At 41.3% G+C, this 21,264-nt stretch overlaps 1 protein-coding gene across 1 annotated transcript in view; it reads left to right on the top strand.

Moving 5' to 3' along the window:
- gpr158a (G protein-coupled receptor 158a) overlaps positions 1 to 21,264 on the top strand; it is a 414,329-nt gene that overhangs the window by 226,297 nt on the left and 166,768 nt on the right. Inside the window, exon 3 of the mRNA XM_052016756.1 lies at positions 13,979 to 14,081. Coding sequence (XP_051872716.1) covers positions 13,979 to 14,081 — 103 coding nt within the window. The remainder of the gene's footprint in view (positions 1 to 13,978; positions 14,082 to 21,264) is intronic.

The raw sequence follows: 21,264 nt of genomic DNA, 5'->3' as shown, positions 1-21,264 counted from the left end.
AAGGTGATTGAGGGTATTTTTTTTACACAAAGCGTGTTTGACATCTGGAGGTGGTGGAATCAGATACAATCACTAAGTTAAAGAGACATTTTGACAGGCACTTGAAAAAGCAAGGCATTGAAGGATATGGACTGAAGGAAATGTGATGAGTGTAGATAGGCAAAAAGGTTGGCATAGATGTGGTGGGCTTAAGGGCCAGTTTCTGTGTTGTACAACTCCTTGTCTCTTTGTTTTTGCAGAACATTACATTCCCTGCAACCCTCTAGTTCGCATTGGGAAGCAGCTGTATATTAAGCAACATGCACAAAAGGCTGGAGGAACTCAGCAGGTCAGGCAGCATCTATGGAGGGAAATGAACAGACAACGTTTCGGTCCGAGGCCCTTCATCAGGACTGAATATTAGGCTGTATATTAATTTGGCTGCTATGACGTTGGCCAAAAATTGGAAATGGGTCATTAGGTAATAAGAATAGACAGGGAATTGCATTCCAGTTTAAAAGAGATTCAAGTCTGACATCAGTTCTTAAGTAACACTATTGCCAAAAGCTGTAGTACTTCAGGGAGACAATGTCATCCATAGCAAACAGTGGACCAACTCTATTATCGCATTAATCACATTTCAGATACCTTGTCTTCACCATATAGATACAAGCTCAAACTGGAAAGCATCAACACCCTTTCAAGGGGAGCTGATAGGGTCAAATGCAGATAACCGCAGTCCTCTAGCAGAACATGTCAAATCTTATTAACTTCAGTTAATGAAGTTATTGCAACTTGATAAAAGCAAACAACTACTGTCAGGTTTCCAATTTAATTTAAAGCATACCAATTAATCTGTGACACTTTGAGCTCGTGATTCTGAGATGGCATAATGATATGAATGATTGGCAGGAGTGAGAACTGAAACTTCTTCTATATTGACAAGGATATGCTAAATTAGCTGTATTGGGAAGTTTAGTCCTTTACCAGCATATAAAGTGAATGACTATCAAAAGGCTGCAGAGAGTGAAAAAAATGAAATATGGAAACACACAGCAAGTCAGGTAGCATCTGTGGATATCTTCATATCAAAGACCCTTCATCAGAACTGGGAACAGTGCAGGGATCCATGGACAGATAAGTCACAGTGGGAGTGGGATGAAAAATTAAAGTGACAGGCAACTGGAAGCTTAGAGATACCCTTGACTAGTTAACACAGGTACTCCACAGAGTGATTACCTAATTTGATTTTTCCAATGGGACGAGGCCAGCCACAGTTGTATTAAGCAAGGAAGGCCTAAAAGAAGAGGAACATTGTTTCCGACAAACTGATATTCATGTTAGTGTACTGCCTTGGTAGATTGTATATTCTAGTCAAACATCCTCATCAATGACCTAGTGTATAACATTAAGCATGGCATCTCCTTTCTGACATTACTTATCTAATGCTACATCCATGAGGCAGAAACAAATGAGCAGTGGACATGCTTTTATCGTGGGAGAGGTGTTTCAAATCTGGTAAATGAGTTACTTGAACATTTTGGTCACAGATATTCAGCTCTCTAGCATGGAAATTTTATGCAAACAGTTTATATAGGGAAAATAAGCGATAGGAAGTGAGAAATCTCATGGAAGCTTAGTTACCAGTCAACAGACCTTGGATAATAATGGAATATTGTGGACCTTTTTTGAAGGTTATAGTGAAACTGTCCCCCACGCTTATTTGCTGAAGTCCAAAACCAGTCTACCACTGTCGTCTCTGGAGAGATTCCATTCGGTTATGCTGGAGCAGTTGGTTCTAACCAGTTTTGTGCTCATTTAGGAACGGGAAAGTAAATGAAAGGACTGCTGGATACCTTTATTTCTATCATAAGTAGCAACATAATGTTTTTAGGCTTCTGGGATTCCACAGTAAACAACAGCAATGCATTTATCATTGCTTCCTGCACGATAAAATGGTAACAACACCAATAAATGGTGGTCAGAAGATTGCTTACAAAAGAATAGTTAACTGATATCATCCTACTTTTCTCTGTATAAGTACTACACTGGAGTTATCGGTACAGTGAATTTGAATGATTTTACACAGATAAGCAAACCAACTGCAAGTCCATAGCTCCCTGAAAGTGGCAACACAAGTGGATAGGGTGGTAAAGAATTCATACAGCATGCTTGCTTTCATCAGTCATCGCATTGAGTATAAAAGTTGGGAAGTCATCTCGCAGGCACAAGAGTCTGCAGATGCTGGGATATGGAGCAAAAAACAAACTGCTGGAGGAACTCAGTGGATCAGGCAGCATCTATGGAGGCAAAGGGATAGTTGATGTTTCAGGTCGAGGGCCTGCATCAGGATTGAGAGTGTAAAGGGGAGATAGCTGGTATAAAGAGGTGAGGAGGAGGGGTGTGACAGGAGCTGGCAAGCGATGGAGCCATGTCGCGACTGTATAAAACTTTGGTGAGGCCTCATTTGGAGTATTGTGTGCAGTTCTGGTCACCGCATTACAGATAGGGTGCAGAGGCTTTTGAGAGGCTGCAGAAGGAATTCACCAGGATGTTGCCACGATTAGAGAGTATTAGCTGTAAGGAGAGGCTTCACAAACTTGGATTGATTTCTCCGGAACATCGGAGGCTGAGGGATGACTTGACATAAGTACATAAAATTATAAGAGGCGTAGATAGGGTAGGTAGTCTTTATTCCAGGGTGGAATTGTCCAATGCTAGACATTTGATTTAAGGTGAGAGGGAGAATGTTTGAAAGAGATATGCGGAGATGTGGCAAGTTTTTTACACAGAAAGTGGTAGATGCCTGGAATGGGCCGCCAGGGGAGATGGTGGATGTAGATAGGATAGCAATGTTTAAGAGTGATTTAGATGGGCAGGGAATAGAGGGATACAGGCCATAGTCAGGCAGATGGGATTAGTTTAATTTGACATCATAGATGGCACAGACATGGGGAGCCGAAAGATCTGTTCCTGCACTGTGCTGTTCTATGATCTATGTTCTATGTTCAATGTCAGTACCCTCTTCCAAGCCAACATCTCCAATACTGAAGCCCTAGTTGCACTCTGATAGCTATGTAGGGCAGGCCAAGTTGTTTGTTTACCTGACACCAGGCTTCTAAAACAGACACTGTTTTCCAAGCTCTGCCCTGGAAAGAGGTTACCAGGCAGACAGGAAAAAGATTCAAGGTTGAGCTCAGTATTAAGAGAGGATATCCTAGAAGTCTCTTCAAAGGAGGATATATAGGTAGGGATTAAGAATAAAAAGGGTGTTGTCACTTTGCTGGGGGTGTGTTACAGACCTCCCTATAGTCCACATAAGATAAGCTAAGATATTGATTTATTAGTCACATGTCCATCGAAACACACAGTGAAATGCATCTTTTTGCGTTACTGAGAATGTGCTGGGGGCAGCCCACAAGTGTCGCCGCTCTTCTGGCGCCAACATGCCCACAGCTCCTAACCTGTACGTTTTTGGAATGTGGGAGGAAACCGGAGCACCCAGAGAAAACCCATGCAGACACGGGGAGAACGTACAAACTCCTTACAGACAGTGGTGGGAATTGAACCTGGGTCGCTGGCACTGTAATAGCGTTATGTTAACCGCTACACTACCGTGCCACCCACATGAGGTAGAGGAACAGATATGTAGACAGATATAGTAGAGAGATGCAATAAAAATAGGGTTACAGCATAGGGGATTTTAATTTCCTGAATATTAACTGGTACTGTCTGAGAGTAAAAGGCTCAGTGGGGGCAGAATTTTTGAGATGAGTTTAAGAGAGCTTTTTGACATAGTATGTCAAAGAACAATGAGGGAAGATGCATTACTGGACTTTATCTTAGGCAATGAAGCTGGTTAAGTGAAGGGAGAGTCAATGGGGGAGCACTTTGAGAATAGTCCATATATTTCAAAGTGGTTATAGAAAAAGATAGGGATGGACCAGAAATAAATGTCTTAAATTGGGGGAAAGCCAATTTCATTAGGATAAGACAGGAGCAGGCTAAGGTTGACTGGGATCATTGACTTGCAGGAAAGTCTACATCTGCACAGTGGGAAATATTCAAAGGAGAAGTAGGAAGAATTCAAGGCCAACATGTTCCAGTAAAGGTAAAAGCCAGGGGTAATAAGTTCAGGAAGTTCAGGGAACCCAGGACGTTGAAGTTTATTGAGGATTGGATAAAAAGGTAAAAAGGAAACATATGGCTGGTACAGGAAACTAAAGATGAGTGAGGCCCGTCTGGAGTACAAAAATTGGAGGAAAGTGCTCCAAAATGAAACTAGAAAGGCAAACAGGCTCACAAAATATCACTAGAAGACAGGATTAAGGTAACTACGAAGTTGTTCTATAAGTATACTAGGGGCAAAGGAATAAACAGGGAAAGAGTAAGGCCCATTATGGATAAATGGGGCAAATTGTATGTGGAGCCGGGAAGTATAAAAATGGTTCTAAATTGATACTTTTCATCAGTATTCATTGAGGAAACAGACTTTATTATTGAAGGATTCAGTGAAGGGGAAGGTAATGGTCTAGTGCTAGTCTCAATAATTAAGGTGGAGGTTCTTGATGCTTTAGTGGGCTTAAAAGGTGGTTAAATCCATAGGGCCAGATAGGATCCATCGCAAGATGCTGTGGGAGACAAAGTTAGAGATGGCTAGGGCTTTAACTGAGACTTTTAAATCCTTGCTGATCAGAAGTGAAGATTTGGATGGACTTTTAGCAGCGTGGAGGAACAGAGGGATTTGGGGTCCACGTTCATAGATCCCTCAAGGTTGCCACACAGGTCGATAGGGTTGTTAAGAAGGTGTATGGAGTGCTGGCCTTCATTAGTCGGGGTATTGAGTTCAAGAGCCGCGAGGTGATGTTGCATATCTATAGAACTCTGGTCAGACCCACACTTGGAGTATTGTGTTCGGTTCTGGTTGCCTCATTATAGAAAGGATGTGGAAGGTTTAGAGAGGGTGCAGATGAGATTTACCAGGATGTTGCCTGGATTGGAGAGCATGTCTTATGAGGATAAGTTGAGCGGGCTAGGGCTTTTCTCTTTGGAGCGAAGGAGGATGAGAGGTGACTTGATGGAGGTGTACAAGATGATAAGAGGCATCAACCGAGTGGACAGTCAGAGACTTTTTCCTAGGGCGATAATGGCTAACATGAGGGGACATAATTTTAATGTGATTGGAGGAAGGTATTAAGGGGATGTCAGGGGTAAGTTTTTAACACAGAGAGTGGTGGGTGTGTGGAATGCACTGCCGGCAGAGGTTGTGGGGGCAGATACATTAGGGACATTTAAGAGACTCTTAGATAGACACATGAATGATAGAAAAATCGGGGGCTATGTGGGAGGGAAGGCACTACATTGTGGGCCGAAGGGCCTTTACTGTGCTGTAGTGTTCTATGTCCTATATTCTATGATGTTCCTGTTACCTGGTGGACATGAAATGTGGTCTACCTTTTCAAGAAAGGCAGCAGGGAAAAGCCCAGCAACTACAGCCTGTGAGCCTAACATCAGTAGTAGGGAAGGTATTGGAAAAAATGCTGAGGGACAGGATTAATGATCACTTTGAAAGGCAGGGACTAGTCAGAGAAAGGTAGCATGGCACTGTTCAGGCAGGTCCTATCTAACCAACGTGATTGAAGAGGTAACCCAGTGTATTGATGAGGGAAGAGCAATAGATATGGTTAACATGGATTTCAATAAGGCCTTTGATAAGCTCCCACATGGGAGACAGGTCCAAATGGTTAGAGCCCATTTGGCAAACTGGATCCAAAATTGCCTTGGCAATAGGAGATGAAGGGTGATAGTCGAGGGAAGTTTTAGTGATTAGATGCCTATTACTAGTGGTGTATTTCATATGGATTGGCAATGGGACCTTTGCTGTTTCTAATATACACGATTGAATTGTGGATGTAGGAAGCATGATCAGTAAGCTTGCAGATGACACAAAGATTGGCAGAGTCGTGATCATGCGGAGGGTAGTCTTAAGCTTCAGAGTGATTTCAATGTGTTGGTGAAATGGGCTGATAAATAGCAAATGGAGTTCAATCCAGCTCAATATAAGGTGATTCATTTTGGGAGTACTAATGAGGCTAGGACAAATACCATGAATGATAAAGTCTTAGGGACCATTGATGAACAGAGAGACCTAGGATCATAAGCCCAGAGATCCTTGAAGATTGCAGTGCAAGTAGATAATGTGGTCCAGTAAAGCATATGGGATACTGGCCTTCATTAATTGGGCCATTGAATACAAAAGCCGGGAAGTTATGCTCGAACTTTATAAAACTTTGGTTAGGCCACAGCTGGAGTGCTGCATGCAGTTCTGGGCACCACACAATAGGAAAGATGCAATAGTGTGTAAAAGCAGATTCACCAGAATGTTGCCTGGGATGGAACATTTCAGTTATGAGGAAAGAATGGAGAAGCTAGGTTTGTTCTCCCTGGAGCAGCAGAGGTGAAGGGACATGATTGAGGTATATAGAACTTAGAAGGGTATCGACATGGTAGGTGGCAGGAAGTTTTTCCCCATCTCAGAGACAGACAAAACAAGAGGATAGAGATTTAGGATAAAGGGGAAAAGATTCACAGAGAGGGTGGTACATGTATGGAATGAGCTGCCAGACAAAGTAGTTGAGGCTACATTCAAAAGATATTTGGATAAGTAAATGGATAGGAAAGTTTTAGAGGGATATGGGCCAACTGCAGGCAAATGGGACGAGTTTGGTGGGCGCTTTGGACAGCATGAAAGAGTTGGGCTGAAGGTCCCGTTTCCATGCTGTATTACTTGATGACACTATGATTCAGAGGGGATATGAAAGGGACCTTTATCACCCAGAGAGTGCTGAGTACCTGGAATGCATTGCCCAAGATAGTGGTTGAAGACAGCATTTAAGAAGTCTCGAGATAAACATTTGAATCGTTTAGACATAGAAGGGTATGGGCCAAGTTCTGAGAGCTGGGATGAGTGTGGATGGGTGTGTGGATGTGGTGGGCCAAATGGCCTGCTTCCATGGTGAAAATCTCTATGACTCTACCACTCTAAGAAATTAAATGTCCACATTGTCTCCTGGGAATCTCTGGCCTGACATTGTTCCAAGTGAAGATGGAGCATGCAGGATGCTATTAAGAACCTCAAGGTCATTCTTTGAGAGCACACAGAGGCCCTGTGTAAGTGGCAGAAAGAGAGGAACCTCTCAAAAACTTCCCAGCCTCCCACCCCATCAGCCACCACCTGCCCCCAATGTGGAGGGACCTGCAGTTCCCCCACATTGGCCTCATTAGGCACCTCAGACCCCACAAAACTGGAGTGGAAGTAAGTTGCTCTCGATCGTGAGAAACTACCTAAGAAGAAGTAGAGGAAGAAGATATGCACATTCAATTTACTGTCATGGAACTCTGTGATGGGCTTAAAATTTAAGTCACTATTAAATTGTAATTCTGCAATATTTGCAGATTTGGCACTATTAGTCTTCTACTGCAATTATTTGAACTAGGCCATCAGTGCCGGGTTCAGTCTTGGTCCTCACTGGAGAATGATGGTTCTTGGCAGAGTAAGGACAACATCTGGTTCTCAACAGGAGCCACAAGTCAACAAAGTAGAAAGTGTTTTTATAAAGTATCAAATGTGTTCACGTGATTTAAGCATTCTGCAACCCCCCCCCCACCCCCCGAAACAAATATATCGCCAGACTTTTGCAAGTAATACTCTTGACAAAACACAATTTTATTTCATTTTCTGCAAATTTCTGAAATTCATTCTGAAATTTAGGTAGGGCCTTATTTAAGAACAAGGAAAGTTTTTTAAAGTGACAAGACTCCATACCTGAATGCATCTGTTCACAGGTAGTGTATGCACACATATGCAGTGTTCATGGATCACATCCTTTATTTAAAATTACCTTTATACTCTTCATAAAAATGTAATGACAATTGTTCCAGATAATGTGATGCATTTAAATAATTTAACAATCCTTTTAATTATATCTTTATTTTGAGCAAACTGTCACAGCATTTTATTCCATCACAGATTGTAGTTTGTAGCAGCGTTACATTGATTTGCTAGTTATTGCTTTAATTAATAATAAATAGAGATGCATTGTTTCCACTGCATAATTAGAATGAATAAGTCAAGAATACAAAAGTTACTCTCAATAATAATAACAATGAACCTATCAGATTGTCATTAAAAACTCATCTGGTTCACTCATGTCCTTCAGGGAAGGAAGTCTGACATCTTTATCCAGACTGGCCTATATATGACACCAGACACACCAATATGATTGACTGTGAAGGGCTGAATGATAATGTCAGTAATACCTGCGATAACCACATCCCATGACCAAATTTTTAAAAAATTAAAATTTACTATTTTGACACATTGTACATTATCTGCTACTTATCAAAGAATAGACTTCATGAACTGGCTAATGAGGAAATAAACACGCATTAGGAAAAATTTGCCTGCTCATTGTCTACTTTTAATAATATTGTTAATTCACTTTCTTTATTCATCATGCACTTCATTAAGACTGATGTTATTTTCCAAACCTATCCGTTATTGGTATTGGTTTATTATTGTCACTTGTACCGAGGTACAGTGAAAAGCTTGTCTTACAAACTGATCATACAGGTCAATTCATTACACAGTCTTTCCAGGTTATCATGCACACTCAAAAGCAGAACAGTAGTTTCTTGTTCTGGGAATGCTCAGGAGGTCTGATAGCATCCATGGAAATAAAATTTCAGGACAATGAATTTTATCAATTCTGTGAACTCTAATTTTCTTTTTGTTGCCTGACCAATTCAGTATTTTAGCCATTTCTGTACTTTTATATCATATATCCAGCATCCACAATATTTTGCTTCTGCATTAGCTTCAGATTAGTTCTACATTCTGGCTGTTGTACATTTGCCTTGCTGCACTCTAAAAACATGGACTCCTTACACCAGGCACTTCAAAGTACTGGAGTGATACCACCAACACAGTTTCTGCAATATTCTTCAAATCCAGTGGCAGGATGAGGGGACAAACATCAGTGAACTTTCCTAGGCCAATATCCCAACACTGAGACCTTCATTACTCAGTCAACACCAATAGGGAGGTCATGTTGATTGCATGCCTGATCCCAAATTCCCAAAACTCTATTCCTAGCTCAGTACCAGCAAGAGGTAACCAATGGAATAAAAGAAACAATTCAATGATGTTTTCAATGTCTCCTTGAAAAAAATGTGATATCTCCACCAGTTTATGGAGCATTTAGGATGGTATTGGGCTTCTTGAGTACATTAATTGGGGGCATGCAGAACCCCCAGTATAAATGGCAAAAGTAGCACCATGGCCATCCACCCACCCACCCCACCAATCACCTCCTGCCCTGCTTGTGACAAGAGTCTGCAGGACCCACATTGGCTTCATCAGCTAACTCAGAACTCACGGAACTGAAATGGAAGGACATCATGCTCAATCCTGAGGGTTTGGCTAAGAAGAATAATAAGAGAAAACATCTCTGCTCTGTTATGGTACCTGCACTGGTTAAAGATCAACCTAATTAATTGCAAGCCTGCATCTTCAATTTTTCTTTTGTCTCACTTCCATTTGTCTTGAAGTTCTGTAGCTCAACAAATGGACTGGATCCTCATGTTCAATTTCTATTGGTTCTGTTTTATTTGCTGAACATCAAATTTCGACCTGTTTTTTAATTAGATATCCTGCTGTGTTTTGACATAGTCCAGCACATTTGAACTGTGTGTTCCTGAAAATATGCATTAAAAGAAAACAAAGATAGTAAAACTCCATTAGTCTGGCATGCTATGGAGTTTAATGGTGCTGGACTAGCAGATTTTCTGTACCTTCAGACATTATTTAATTAATACTCCAATGTACTTTTAATTCACATTTTTCAAATAATCTTACACAATAACATTTCAGTGAACCCAGTAAGTTCAAAAGGAGTGTGGGAAACAGAACCAGTTAAGCTTCCAGTGAGAGTGGGAACTGGGGAACTGGAAAGGTGGAAGGAAGTGAGAGAGCCAGAGTTCCAGTGAGTGGACAGAGGGAGCAGGAACCAGGCCTGAGTGAATGGATGGGGAGTGCAGAAAACAGGGCCCTGGTAAGTGGACTGGATTTGTTTTCCTTGCAGTGGAGAAGGCTGAGGGGGTGATCTGATATATACAATTGTGAGGGAATAGATAGGGGAGATAGTAAAAATCTTATTCCCATGGTGGGTGTGTCAAAGACAAGAAGATATAGGTTCAAAGTGACAGGTAGGAGATTTAGAGGGGATCTGGGGGGAAATTTTTTCAGAGATTGGTTGGAATCTGGAACACACTGCTTGCAGAAGTGGTGGAGACCACTGTTCAGAAGCATCTAGACAAGTACTTGAATCGCCAAGGCATAGAAGGCTGTGCACCTAATACTGGTAAATGGGAATAGTGTGAATAGGTACAAAGGACAGCATGGGTGTGGTGGGCTGAAGGGCCTGTTTCTGTGCTGTGTGACGCTTTGGATGGGAGCATGGAAAACAGGGACCCAACAAATGGACAGGGAGCATGGAACAGGGTTCAGGTTGAGTGGACAGGGAATGTGGGAACCAGGGCTCTGGTGAGTGGATGGGGATGTGGCAAGCATCACCTGGTGAACCAGATATCAAGCCATCAGGATTTCTGATTCAGAGTTATACTGCGATTTGGTAGCCTGCATCTGCATAAAGATACAGAAGCAGAAAATGCTGGAAACACTGAGCAGGTCAGGCAGCATCTTCAACCTGAAACATTGACTCTTTCTCTTTCCACAGATGCTGCCTGACCTAGCATTTCTAGCATTTTGTGTTTGTATTTCAAATCTCTTGTGTCTGCAGTTTTGATTTTCTTCACAGAGGAATTTGATTTTAATGCTTAAAATTCTCTCGATGAAAATTTGTTCTCAACTTGTCAACTTCTAAAGAGCTGATTAAATTGCTGAATATCAGCTGTGGATATGTGACCATTAATCTAGCTTAAGTGTCTTAAAATAGGAAAGTGACACAAAACCATTGAGCATTTTTTTAGAAAGCATGGAATTAAAAAAAAATCATTCCCCCATCAAATTTGTTCCTTACCCAAATAATAAACATGTTCACCCTTACAGACACTGAAGCAATCTTAATATTCTAAGAGAACGTTCTGTGAAGTTTCTTTGTGCCACCAAAAATATCAAGTGAAAGTTCAATTACCCACCTAAACTTCTAACCTATATCACTCAATCGTGTCCAATTCCCTCCATCCCAGAACATTTCCATGATCCTAATGACATTATTGAATCAATTCTGCTGCCTGAACTCTGAGTTTAGTTTAGCCATGAGCTCATGGAGATTGCAGTGTAGCACGAGCACATCTTCTACCAGCTAATGGATGGACAACAGCTTGTTGTATTGTGTGTGTGATAGTACTTGGTTCCTGTTACGTGCTTTAGCCCTAATGGGCCTGATGCAGTTATGCACAGAGGACCCTCCATATGAACAGTGGCACTCCTTGGATGCTACATCTGGGCTTTTCATTGGCATATGCATAACCTGTGTTGTCTGTGGAACATTAATACAGGACATGAAAGGGCTGATTCAGCATGCCTCATTAGGTCTCTCTTTGGCATTGATAAACAACCCAGGTAAGTCACTCACTTGGCTTTCTCTTGAACGCCTCCACCATGGTACCCTTTCTTAAGGTTGCACCACCTTCCTCCACCCACCAATCTGTTGCTCCAACTCACCCCCACTCACTAACTCCCCACCCTACTCTTACCAGCAACTCACTGTGTAAACCAGCAATCCTCATCTAACTACCAGCCATCCAGACTGTTGACCCAGCCAACACCCTAGTCATCTCCACACAGACCAACTGACCACTGACCACCAAATTCCTTGTCCAATTACTGACTACCTTCCCCACCATGATCCTTGGCATTTAATTCTTGCCTTGGCACCCTACCAAGCCTTACCACCAAACTATGCACTTACAAAATGGTGCCAATGTCCCTTCTGATCTTTAACCATACCCTACCTTCACATCCTAGGGTGGTGAGATCTTCTGTCCAGGAGCTAACCACAGCTTGTCCTGATTTCCTTTGCATATTTTGTGATGGCAAAGTGCACAAGGAAAAGTCCTTTCCTTATGTAAGTCTTATTCACTGCTGCATGATGCTTTTAAGCCTCATACATGACTGAAATTCCTTTTGGGAGCCCTCAAAAAAATGTTCACTGGCACTCCATGAACCAGCTCCCATTGATGTCAAAAAGCAACTGAGTGAACTAGATGCAGCAATATCTATGAGTCCTGCATAGCATACCACCCAGTCTTTGGATAACTTGTCCTGCAACATAACCTTGACAATGTGTATTTATTCTGTTATACTTCAGACACTACATGCCCATCATTTAATAGAATCATAAGAATTCCACTGTACATATAGCAAGCTGTTATGTTAGTTGAAATCTGGAGCTCTGGTGCTTTGAAGTTTTTCCAAACCCATTTTTGTTTCCATCAATTAATGCTATTATATCATATCTTTCAATTCCTTTATTCTTCAGTTTGAACATAGATCACTAGCAGTGCTAATGCTTCAAAGGCTGTCTCCTTTTGGCCCAAATTTAGCATTTAATTTGGGGAATCTTAGTAGAATTGCCTCAATGATGCTTTGAGCCTAACACAATGTGAGTGACACTCTTGTTACTTCCTTTCCTTCATTAGTCTCCTTCAGTGAATAATTTTTAGTTATTTTGTTTTGATTGACTGGTTTTGGTCCATTGTTTTACAAAATCAGATTTATTTAGCATGAATGTGGTTGTATTTGACTTTGTTTATTTTACTTTGGAGGGTTTGCCTGCAAAAAAAATACTTGCTTTTGCCTATCAAGAAATCCACAGCACTCTTTCTGCTTGAACCTTGGTTTGATTTCTACTGGCGTTTAGTTGACATCACAGGAGCCAGATTAATATTTATGCTAGTCTCCAGCAGGCAGCTCAGTCAGCACAGAAACCAGTGGCTGTGAAATTGGGAATTGCTGGGAACTGAACAGGAAATGGAAGCACTCCAGTTTTGCAGCCTTGTAACTGCTCAGGAGAACTTTGTCTCCCTCTTGCAAACTGTATTTGGCTATTATCAGCAGCCAACAGCTTACTCTGTAATCTACTAAAGCCAGGAAGAGATCATATTTCAGAGCCTTGCGGTTTTTTACAGCTCTCTCAACTCTTCTGTGGGTCTTGTGAGCAACAAAACTAATAGTGGTACTTTGTTGGAAATTAGTCTGAGCCCTGCAGACCTAAAACTGTTTCAGAGAAGTTAGGTTAAAAAAGAATAGATAGCATAAGAGGCTATCCATTTTAGATATCTGATGTGTTGAAGGAGGAAAATTGTGTATCAGATTCCAGCTTCAATAAATGTCAGCAATGTAGATTTAGTACCTCTGTTAATACGAACATGGTGCAATTGCTAGCTAACTTTTCTTAGGTAATACGCACGGCCAGGTTATTCAAAATGTAGTAATTCATGGGATGCGAGTATGAACTTCAGCAATCGTTGTCCATTCCTCATTAAATTGAGCAAGCAGTCAGCCCTTGCTGGTGCATCTGGGGTCACCTATAAACAGAATCACACAAGGCTGGCAAACTTCTTTCCTTGTAGAATGAACCAGATGGGTTTTAAATAACTGGTGAAAATCAAAAACTGCAGACGCTGGAAATCAGTAATAAAAACAGAAAATGCTGGAGATGCTCAATAGAAAAGACAGCATCTGTGGAAAGAGAAATAGAGCTAACGTTTCAGGATGAAGGGTTTTGGACCTGAAATGTTAACACATTTCTTTTTCCACAGATGCTGCTTGACTTGCTCGGTTTATTTCAGCATTTTCTGTTTTTGTTCTTGTTTCTATTTTTATTTCAAAATTCTAGCATCTGCCAGTTTTTATTTTGATCTTTGTTATGCTAATATACCCTCATCATACTTAGCTACTTGTTTCCCTTTTCAGTGTATTTCACCTAAAGGCCGAGGTTTCATGCTGGGAGCTTATGACTGTCCTTGTCGATCTGGATTCTATCGTCCCAGTGGTGTCTCACAGAAAAGCTTTGATGGTAAGTGCTTCCTGACTGGGAAGAAATTGGCCTGATTAATAATGCATGATTTTTTTTTCTCTTTTGCCAGGAGCATGCACTTAATTCCCAAAGATCTTTGGGTCTGAGTTTATGTAATAATTTAAAAGTGGTATCCCTTGTACCATGTTATCTGTAATTTATCCTAAGGTCAGGTAATGTCTTTGAGATCTTTGGTTTGTATAACCAACTGAAATAAACTTTCCTATCAACTGCAAGCTGTTTGGGGAGTGAATCATAATAAAGTTTTCTGTATGGTTATAGGTAATAATATGCTATCCCTTATAGAAGTTAATAAAACATTATTTTCCATATAAATTCAGAGTTAAAGTATAAAGAAGAAGATTTCACACTGAGAGATGCCCGATTCCATTATGTTCCAACCCATAAAGTTATTATAGACATCCTGAAAAATGTATTGGATTCAAAACAGCACTATTACTGCATTCATAAGACAAACCAATAGAAATTATTCTGACAACTTGTGGCAGTAAAATCTTTTCAGCTAAAACCAGATTTAAAAAATCATTAAAAACAAATTACAAAATGTTTATGTTGTGGAATCTGGCTTAACAGTTCAGATTACATTTTTCTCACTTATAATTTCTTCAATTTTATAGCATTGGTTCCCATTCCATCTTCATTTGTGAAATCAGAATGTGATTTCCTCACTTAACTGACCCTGCCCTTCAGTTTTCTGCAGGCCTAAGCTTATTGGGCCATTACACAGGAGCAACAGTGGACCATGTAACCTCTTGATATATATGTTGAGGAACTGTTGGCATTGATGAAGTTAATGATAATGCTCTGTTTAGAGAAGTTGTTGCTTCAGACGGAAATTGGAAACAAAGCTGGCAGTGAGAAAGATAATAAGACAGCAGAGCACCAAAGATCTCTGCTACTTCCTCAGGCTAACATCTGGGATCATTGTGATAATGGTGGTGGGATCTGTAGGCACTGGGGTAATCCTGGGATATAGGAGCATGTAACCTGGGAATTTGTGAGGACTGAGAGTGAAACCCAAGAGAATAATAAAACGTGATTCATAAGTTTTGGTCAAATGGTATACTAGCTTGACTGACTCTCGAGTACTGTTGACGAACTGGTCACAGAGATGCACAGAAGAAATTCAAGTACTGGAGGCTCTGTATAAAATATTACATTATTCTGGATAAAATTATACATTATTCTGGTTAAAATATTACTTTGTTCATTAACAGTTCCAGTCACTGATGAAAGAAATGATTTCAATGATTTTGAATGAACTGAATATATCATGATCAAATCATGATGGTAAAAACTTGACTTGCGGTTTTCCCTCACAAAATATTTCAATAGGTTTGACAGAATCACAGAAAGAAGCCATTCACCTCATTAACTCTGCACCAGCTCTATGCAAGAGCAGTTCAACTCTCTGCATTAGGGTTAAGGTTAAGAAAGCAAATTCATTGTTTCCATGCACTTATCCAGATCCCTTTTGAATGCTACAGTTGAAATTGCCCCTAATACTATTCCAGCAGAACATTCCTGTCTCTAATATATTCTATTTTTATATATTCACAGACAGATTTCCATGACAAAACATTCCACAGAAGCTAAAGATAATGTTTATAGGAAATGTCTGCTATGCAAAAGAATATATTGCGCATTTACTTTTATTTTTTATCTGACTTCGTAAGTACCATTGTGAACTACCAGGGACCCTATAACATAGGTATAAGAGTTATTTAGAGGACTCAGGAACCTAAAGTTTACAAGCAGGATCCATGTTACTCTGCCAACCTACTGCAGTTTTCATACACCTCATTGTTTTTGCATAGTTTAGGGCAGCAAAGTGGTACAGCAAGTAGAGCTGTTGTCTCACAGCTCCAGTAACCCAGGTTCAATTCTGATCTCCAGTGCTGTCTGTGTGGAGTTTGCCTGTTCTCCCCATGACAGTGTGGGTTTCCTCCCATATCCCAGAGACATGCAAATTGGTAGGTTAATTAGCGACTGTAAATTGCCCCTTGATTGTGGTCACAGATCCGTAGAGTTATACAGCACAGAAACAGGCCCTTCGGCCCACCATGTCTATGTTGACCATAAGTACCTATCTACACTAATCCCATTTACCAGCACTTGATCTGTAGCCTACATATCGTGACATTCAAGTGCTTGTCCAGATGCTTTTTGAATATTGTGAGATTACCTTCCTCCATCAGGCTGTCAGGCAGTATGCTTCATATTGCAGCCACCCTCACTAAGACATCCATTATCTTCTCCCTATTAATCTTAATGTCCTCTAGAATTTCACTGATTCAACTGAAGCTACAATGTCTTTCTCTTCAGTGAATAAAGACGAAAAAATATTCATTGAAGACCTTGGCCACGTCATCGAGCTCCAAGCACAGCTTGCCCCTTTTGTCCCTAACAGGCCCATTCTTTCCCTGGTTACCCTCGTACTCTCAATATACTTATAAAATACCTTGGGATTTTCCTTAATCGTATTTACCAGTGAAATTTTGTGGCCCCTCTTTGCCCTCCTAATTTCTTTTTTAAGCAACCTCTCCACCACCCCCAACACACACACACACACACACACACACACACACACACACACACACACACACACTATCTATACTCCTGAAGGACCTCCCTCTTTTGCAGTGCTCTATAATTACCACTTTTTTATCTTAACCAAACCCTTGATTTCCCTGGACTTGCCGTCCTTACCCTTCACCCTTATGGGAACATGTTGGCCCTGAACTCTCCTCACTACTTCAGCTTTAAAAGACACCCATTTCCCAGAAATAGATTTACCCGCAAGTAGCTGCTCGTAATCTACATTTGCCAGGCCCTATCTTATGATATTGAACTCAGCCTTCCCCAGTTCAGACACTTAATTTCCAGACCATCCTTTCGTGAGAAATAGAATCTGAAGGGGGTGGGGGGGGGTGGTTGTTGGGAATATGTGGAGAATAAAATGGAATTAATGAAGGATTGGTGTAAATGGATGTTTGATGGTCAGCATGGAAATCGTGCGCTGAAGGATCTGTGACATTCAAAATAAATTGGTACATTCTAATACTTATACAGCACAAACAGGTCCATTGGCCCAACTCGTCCATGCAGACCAAGGTGCTACCTGAGCTAGTCCCATTTGCCTACATTTCATCCATTTTCCTCTAAACCTTTCCTATCCATGCACCTGTCCAAATATCTTTTAAACATTGTAATTGTACCCACCTCTACCACTTCCTCTGGCAGCTCATTCCATATACCCAGCACCCCCACTTGCCCTCAGGTCCCCTTTGAATCTTAACCCTCTCATCTTAAGCCTATGTCCTCTAGTTTTAGATTCCACTACCCTGGGGAAATGACTGTAACCATCCACCTTATCTATTGCTGTCATGGTTTTATGTACCTCTATATGATCACCTCTTAGCCTCCTACACTCCAGGGAAAATGACCCCATTCTATCCAATGTCTACCTGTAACTCAAGCCATCTTGTTCTGGCAACATCCTTGCTTTTCTGCACCCTTCCAGCTTAGTAACATCCTTCTTATAGCTAAATGACCAGAAATGCACATAATACTCCCAAGTGCGGTCTCACCAATGTCTTGTACAGCAGTAACATGACGTCCCAACACTTGTATTCAGTGCCCTGACCGATGAAGGCAAGTGTGCCAAACACCTTCTTCGCCACCCTGTCTACCTGTGTTGCCACTTTCAGGGAACTATGTATTTGTACCCCTAGGTCTTTCTATTCTACAACACTCTCTGAGGTCCTACCACTTACTGTGTAAGAGTAAGTCTTGCCCTGGTTTAACTCCCCAGAATGCAACACTTTTCACAGCTGAGTTAAATTCCATCCGTCATTTCTTGGCACACTTTCCCAGTTGATCTAGATGCTTTTGTTGTATTTTCATAAGACAATATTGAAAGAAAGAAAATTTAACATTTTCTCACCAAACTTGAAGTCTCAGAACCCCTCTGATGACAGCTGTTAACCCATCTCCCATTATTCAGAACTGCACAATAAGCAGCGATTAGTCAGAACAACAATATTATGCATTTAACTCAGGTGTGAGTTTTGATTTAAAATGTTTTTCTTAGAACTAATTGCCACTGAATTGACAGAACCTTGTCGAAATAATGCCCAAACTCTCATGATGGAAAGAAAATAAAGAAGTGAACAAGTAGTGTGAAATTTTTCACAATCCATATGCAAAGGCAATCTGTATGTCAGGCAAAAATACAGAAACTGATTGGAGTGTCTAGAAGTTGAGCAGAAGCAGTAAAAGTACCTTGTGGATGTATAAACAGAAAACCTGTATGACAACAAGCCCGGCTCTCTCAAACTTCATTAACTCCTCATAGCTAACTATGTGTGTAGCATCGCTGAAAATTATGTTCTGACAAAGGAAAGCACTGAGCAGAAAAACGACTGGAAGGGAGTTAATGTTTACCATACATTAGAGAAGGACAACAAGGACGAGGGATCCTGCCAGTTGTTGTGACAGTAAGACAACAAAACCACTGTCGTGTGTGACCATCAGAAAGAACCTCACAGCATATATAGACTGTATTCATCAGAACATCTAAAATCTTTCATAATTTCCAGCTGGAAGTGTGGAAGTTGTTTGATTCAAATATGCAGGGCCTTCAAAGGATGATGCTGGAACATAGAACATAGAACATAGAGCACAGGACCAGGCCCTTTGGCCCACGATGTTGTGTCAAACCAATTAAACTAGTAATTAAATGCCTGTCTAAACTAATCCCTTCTGCCTACACAATGTCCATATCCCTCCATTCTCTGCACATTCATGTGCCTATCTAAGAGCCTCTTAAATGCCTCTATTATATCTGCCTCCACTACCAACCCTGGCAGCACATTACAGGCACACACCACTCTCTGTGTAAAAAAAACTTGCCCTGCACATCTCCTTTGAACTTTTGCGTTCTCACCTTAAATGCGTACCCTCTGGTATTAGACGTTTTGACCCTGGGAAAAAGATATCGGCTGTCTACTCTATCTATGCCTCCCATTATCTTATAAACTTCTATCAGGTCTTCCCTCAGCCTCCGCTGCTCCAGAAAAAACAACCCAAGTTTGTCCAACTTCTCCTTAAAGCACATGCCCTCTAATCCAGGCAGCATCCTAGTAAACCTCTTCTTCGCCATCTCCAAAGCCTCCACATCCTTCCTATAATGGGGTGACCAGAATTGAATGCAATATTCCAGATGTGCCCTAACCAGAGCTTTATAAAGCTGGAACATAACTTCCTGACTCTTGACCTCATTGCTTCAACTAATAAAGGCAAGCATTCCATATACCTTCTTTACCACCCTATCAACATGACAGCCACTTTCAGGGAGCCACTTTCCTGTGCAGCCACTTCCAGTGATGGTGACTGAAGCCTTACCCCTAGATCACAAGATCACAAGACAAAGGGGCAGAAATAGGCCATTCGGCCCTTCGAGTCTGCTCCATGAGCTACACTAAAAACTATTCCTATCTATCCCCAATTTCCAGCCTTGTCCCCGTATCCCTTGATACCTTGACTAATTAGATACTTATCTATCTCCTCCTTAAATGCCCCTAATGATCAGGCCTCCACAGCTGTACATGGCAAAGAATTCCATAATTTCACTACCCTCTGGCTGAAGAAATTTCTCCTCATTTCTGTTTTAAACTGGTACACTCTAATTCTAAGATTGTGCCCTCTAGTCCTGGACTCACCCACCAAGGGAAACAGCTTGGCCACATCTACTCTGTCCAGTCCTTTCAACATTCTAAATGTTTCTATGAGGTCCCCTCTCATTCTTCTGTACTTCAGTGAGTGCAGTCCAAGTGCTGGCAAACGCTCATCATAGGTAAGCCCTTTCATTCCGGGAATCATCCTCGAAAATCTCCTCTGAACCCTCTCCAAAATCAATACATCCTTCCTAAGATATGGGGCCCAAAACTGCACACAATATTCCAAATGAGGACTCACCAGTGCTCCATAGAGCCTCATCAACACTTCCTTACTTTTATACACTATACCTCTCGAAATGAATGCCAACATAGCATTCGCTTTCCTTACCGCCGATCCGACCTGGTGGTTAACCTTTAGGGTATCCTGCACGAGTACCCCCAAGTCCTTTTGTACTTCTGTACTTTGAATTTTCTCCCCATCTAGATAGTAATCTGCCTGTTTATTTCTTTTTCCAAAGTGTATAACCGTACATTTCTCAACATTGAAGCTCATCTGCCATTTCTTTGCCCATTCTCCTAAACTATCTAAGTCTTTCTGCAACCTTTCTATTTCTTCAATACTCCCTACTCCTCCACCTATCTTGGTGTTGTCTGCAAACTTAGCCACAAAACCATTTACTCCATCATCCAAATCATTAATGTACAAAGTAAAAAGAAGTGGCCCCAACACCGACCCTTGTGGAACACCACTAGTAACTGGTAGCCAACCGGAACAGGATCTTTTTATTCCCACCCTTTGCTTTCTGCCTACCAGCCAATGCTCCACCCATTCCAATATCCTATCTGTAATTCCATGAGCTCTCATCTTATTAATCAGCCTCTTGTGCGGCACCTTGTCGAAGGCCTTTTGAAAGTCTAAATACACAACATCCACAGCCTCTCCCTTATCCACCCTACCTGAGATTTCCTCAAAAACCTCCAATAGGTTGGTCAGGCAGGATCTTCCCTTCATGAAACCATGCTGGCTTGGACATATCTTGCCCTGCACCTCTAGGTATTCCATAACCTCATCCTTGAGGAACAATTCCAATACCTTTCCCATCACCAATGTCAGACTAATAGGTCTGTAATTTCCTTTATGCTGCCTCCCACCTTTCTTATACAGCGGAACTACATTTACGACCCTACAGTCCTCTGGAACCATGCCAGAGTCTATCGATACCTGGAAAATTATCACCAATGCCTCCACAATCTCTAAAGCCACCTCCTTCAGAACCCGGGGGTGCACCTCATCTGGTCCGGGAGACTTATCTGTCTTTAGTCCATTTAGCTTCCTTAGCACCTTCTTTCTAGTAATCTTAACTGAACATAGTTCTATCCCCTGAGGCCCCTGACTATGCAGTATATTGCTGATGTCTTCCACAGTGAAGACCGATGCAAAATACTCATTTAGTTCCTCTGCCATCTCTTTATCATCCATT

Source organism: Pristis pectinata, chromosome 5 (genome assembly GCF_009764475.1).
Source record: "Pristis pectinata isolate sPriPec2 chromosome 5, sPriPec2.1.pri, whole genome shotgun sequence".
In the NCBI taxonomy this organism is placed as follows: Eukaryota; Metazoa; Chordata; class Chondrichthyes; order Rhinopristiformes; family Pristidae; genus Pristis; species Pristis pectinata.
This window is presented reverse-complemented; position numbering and strand designations above follow the sequence as displayed.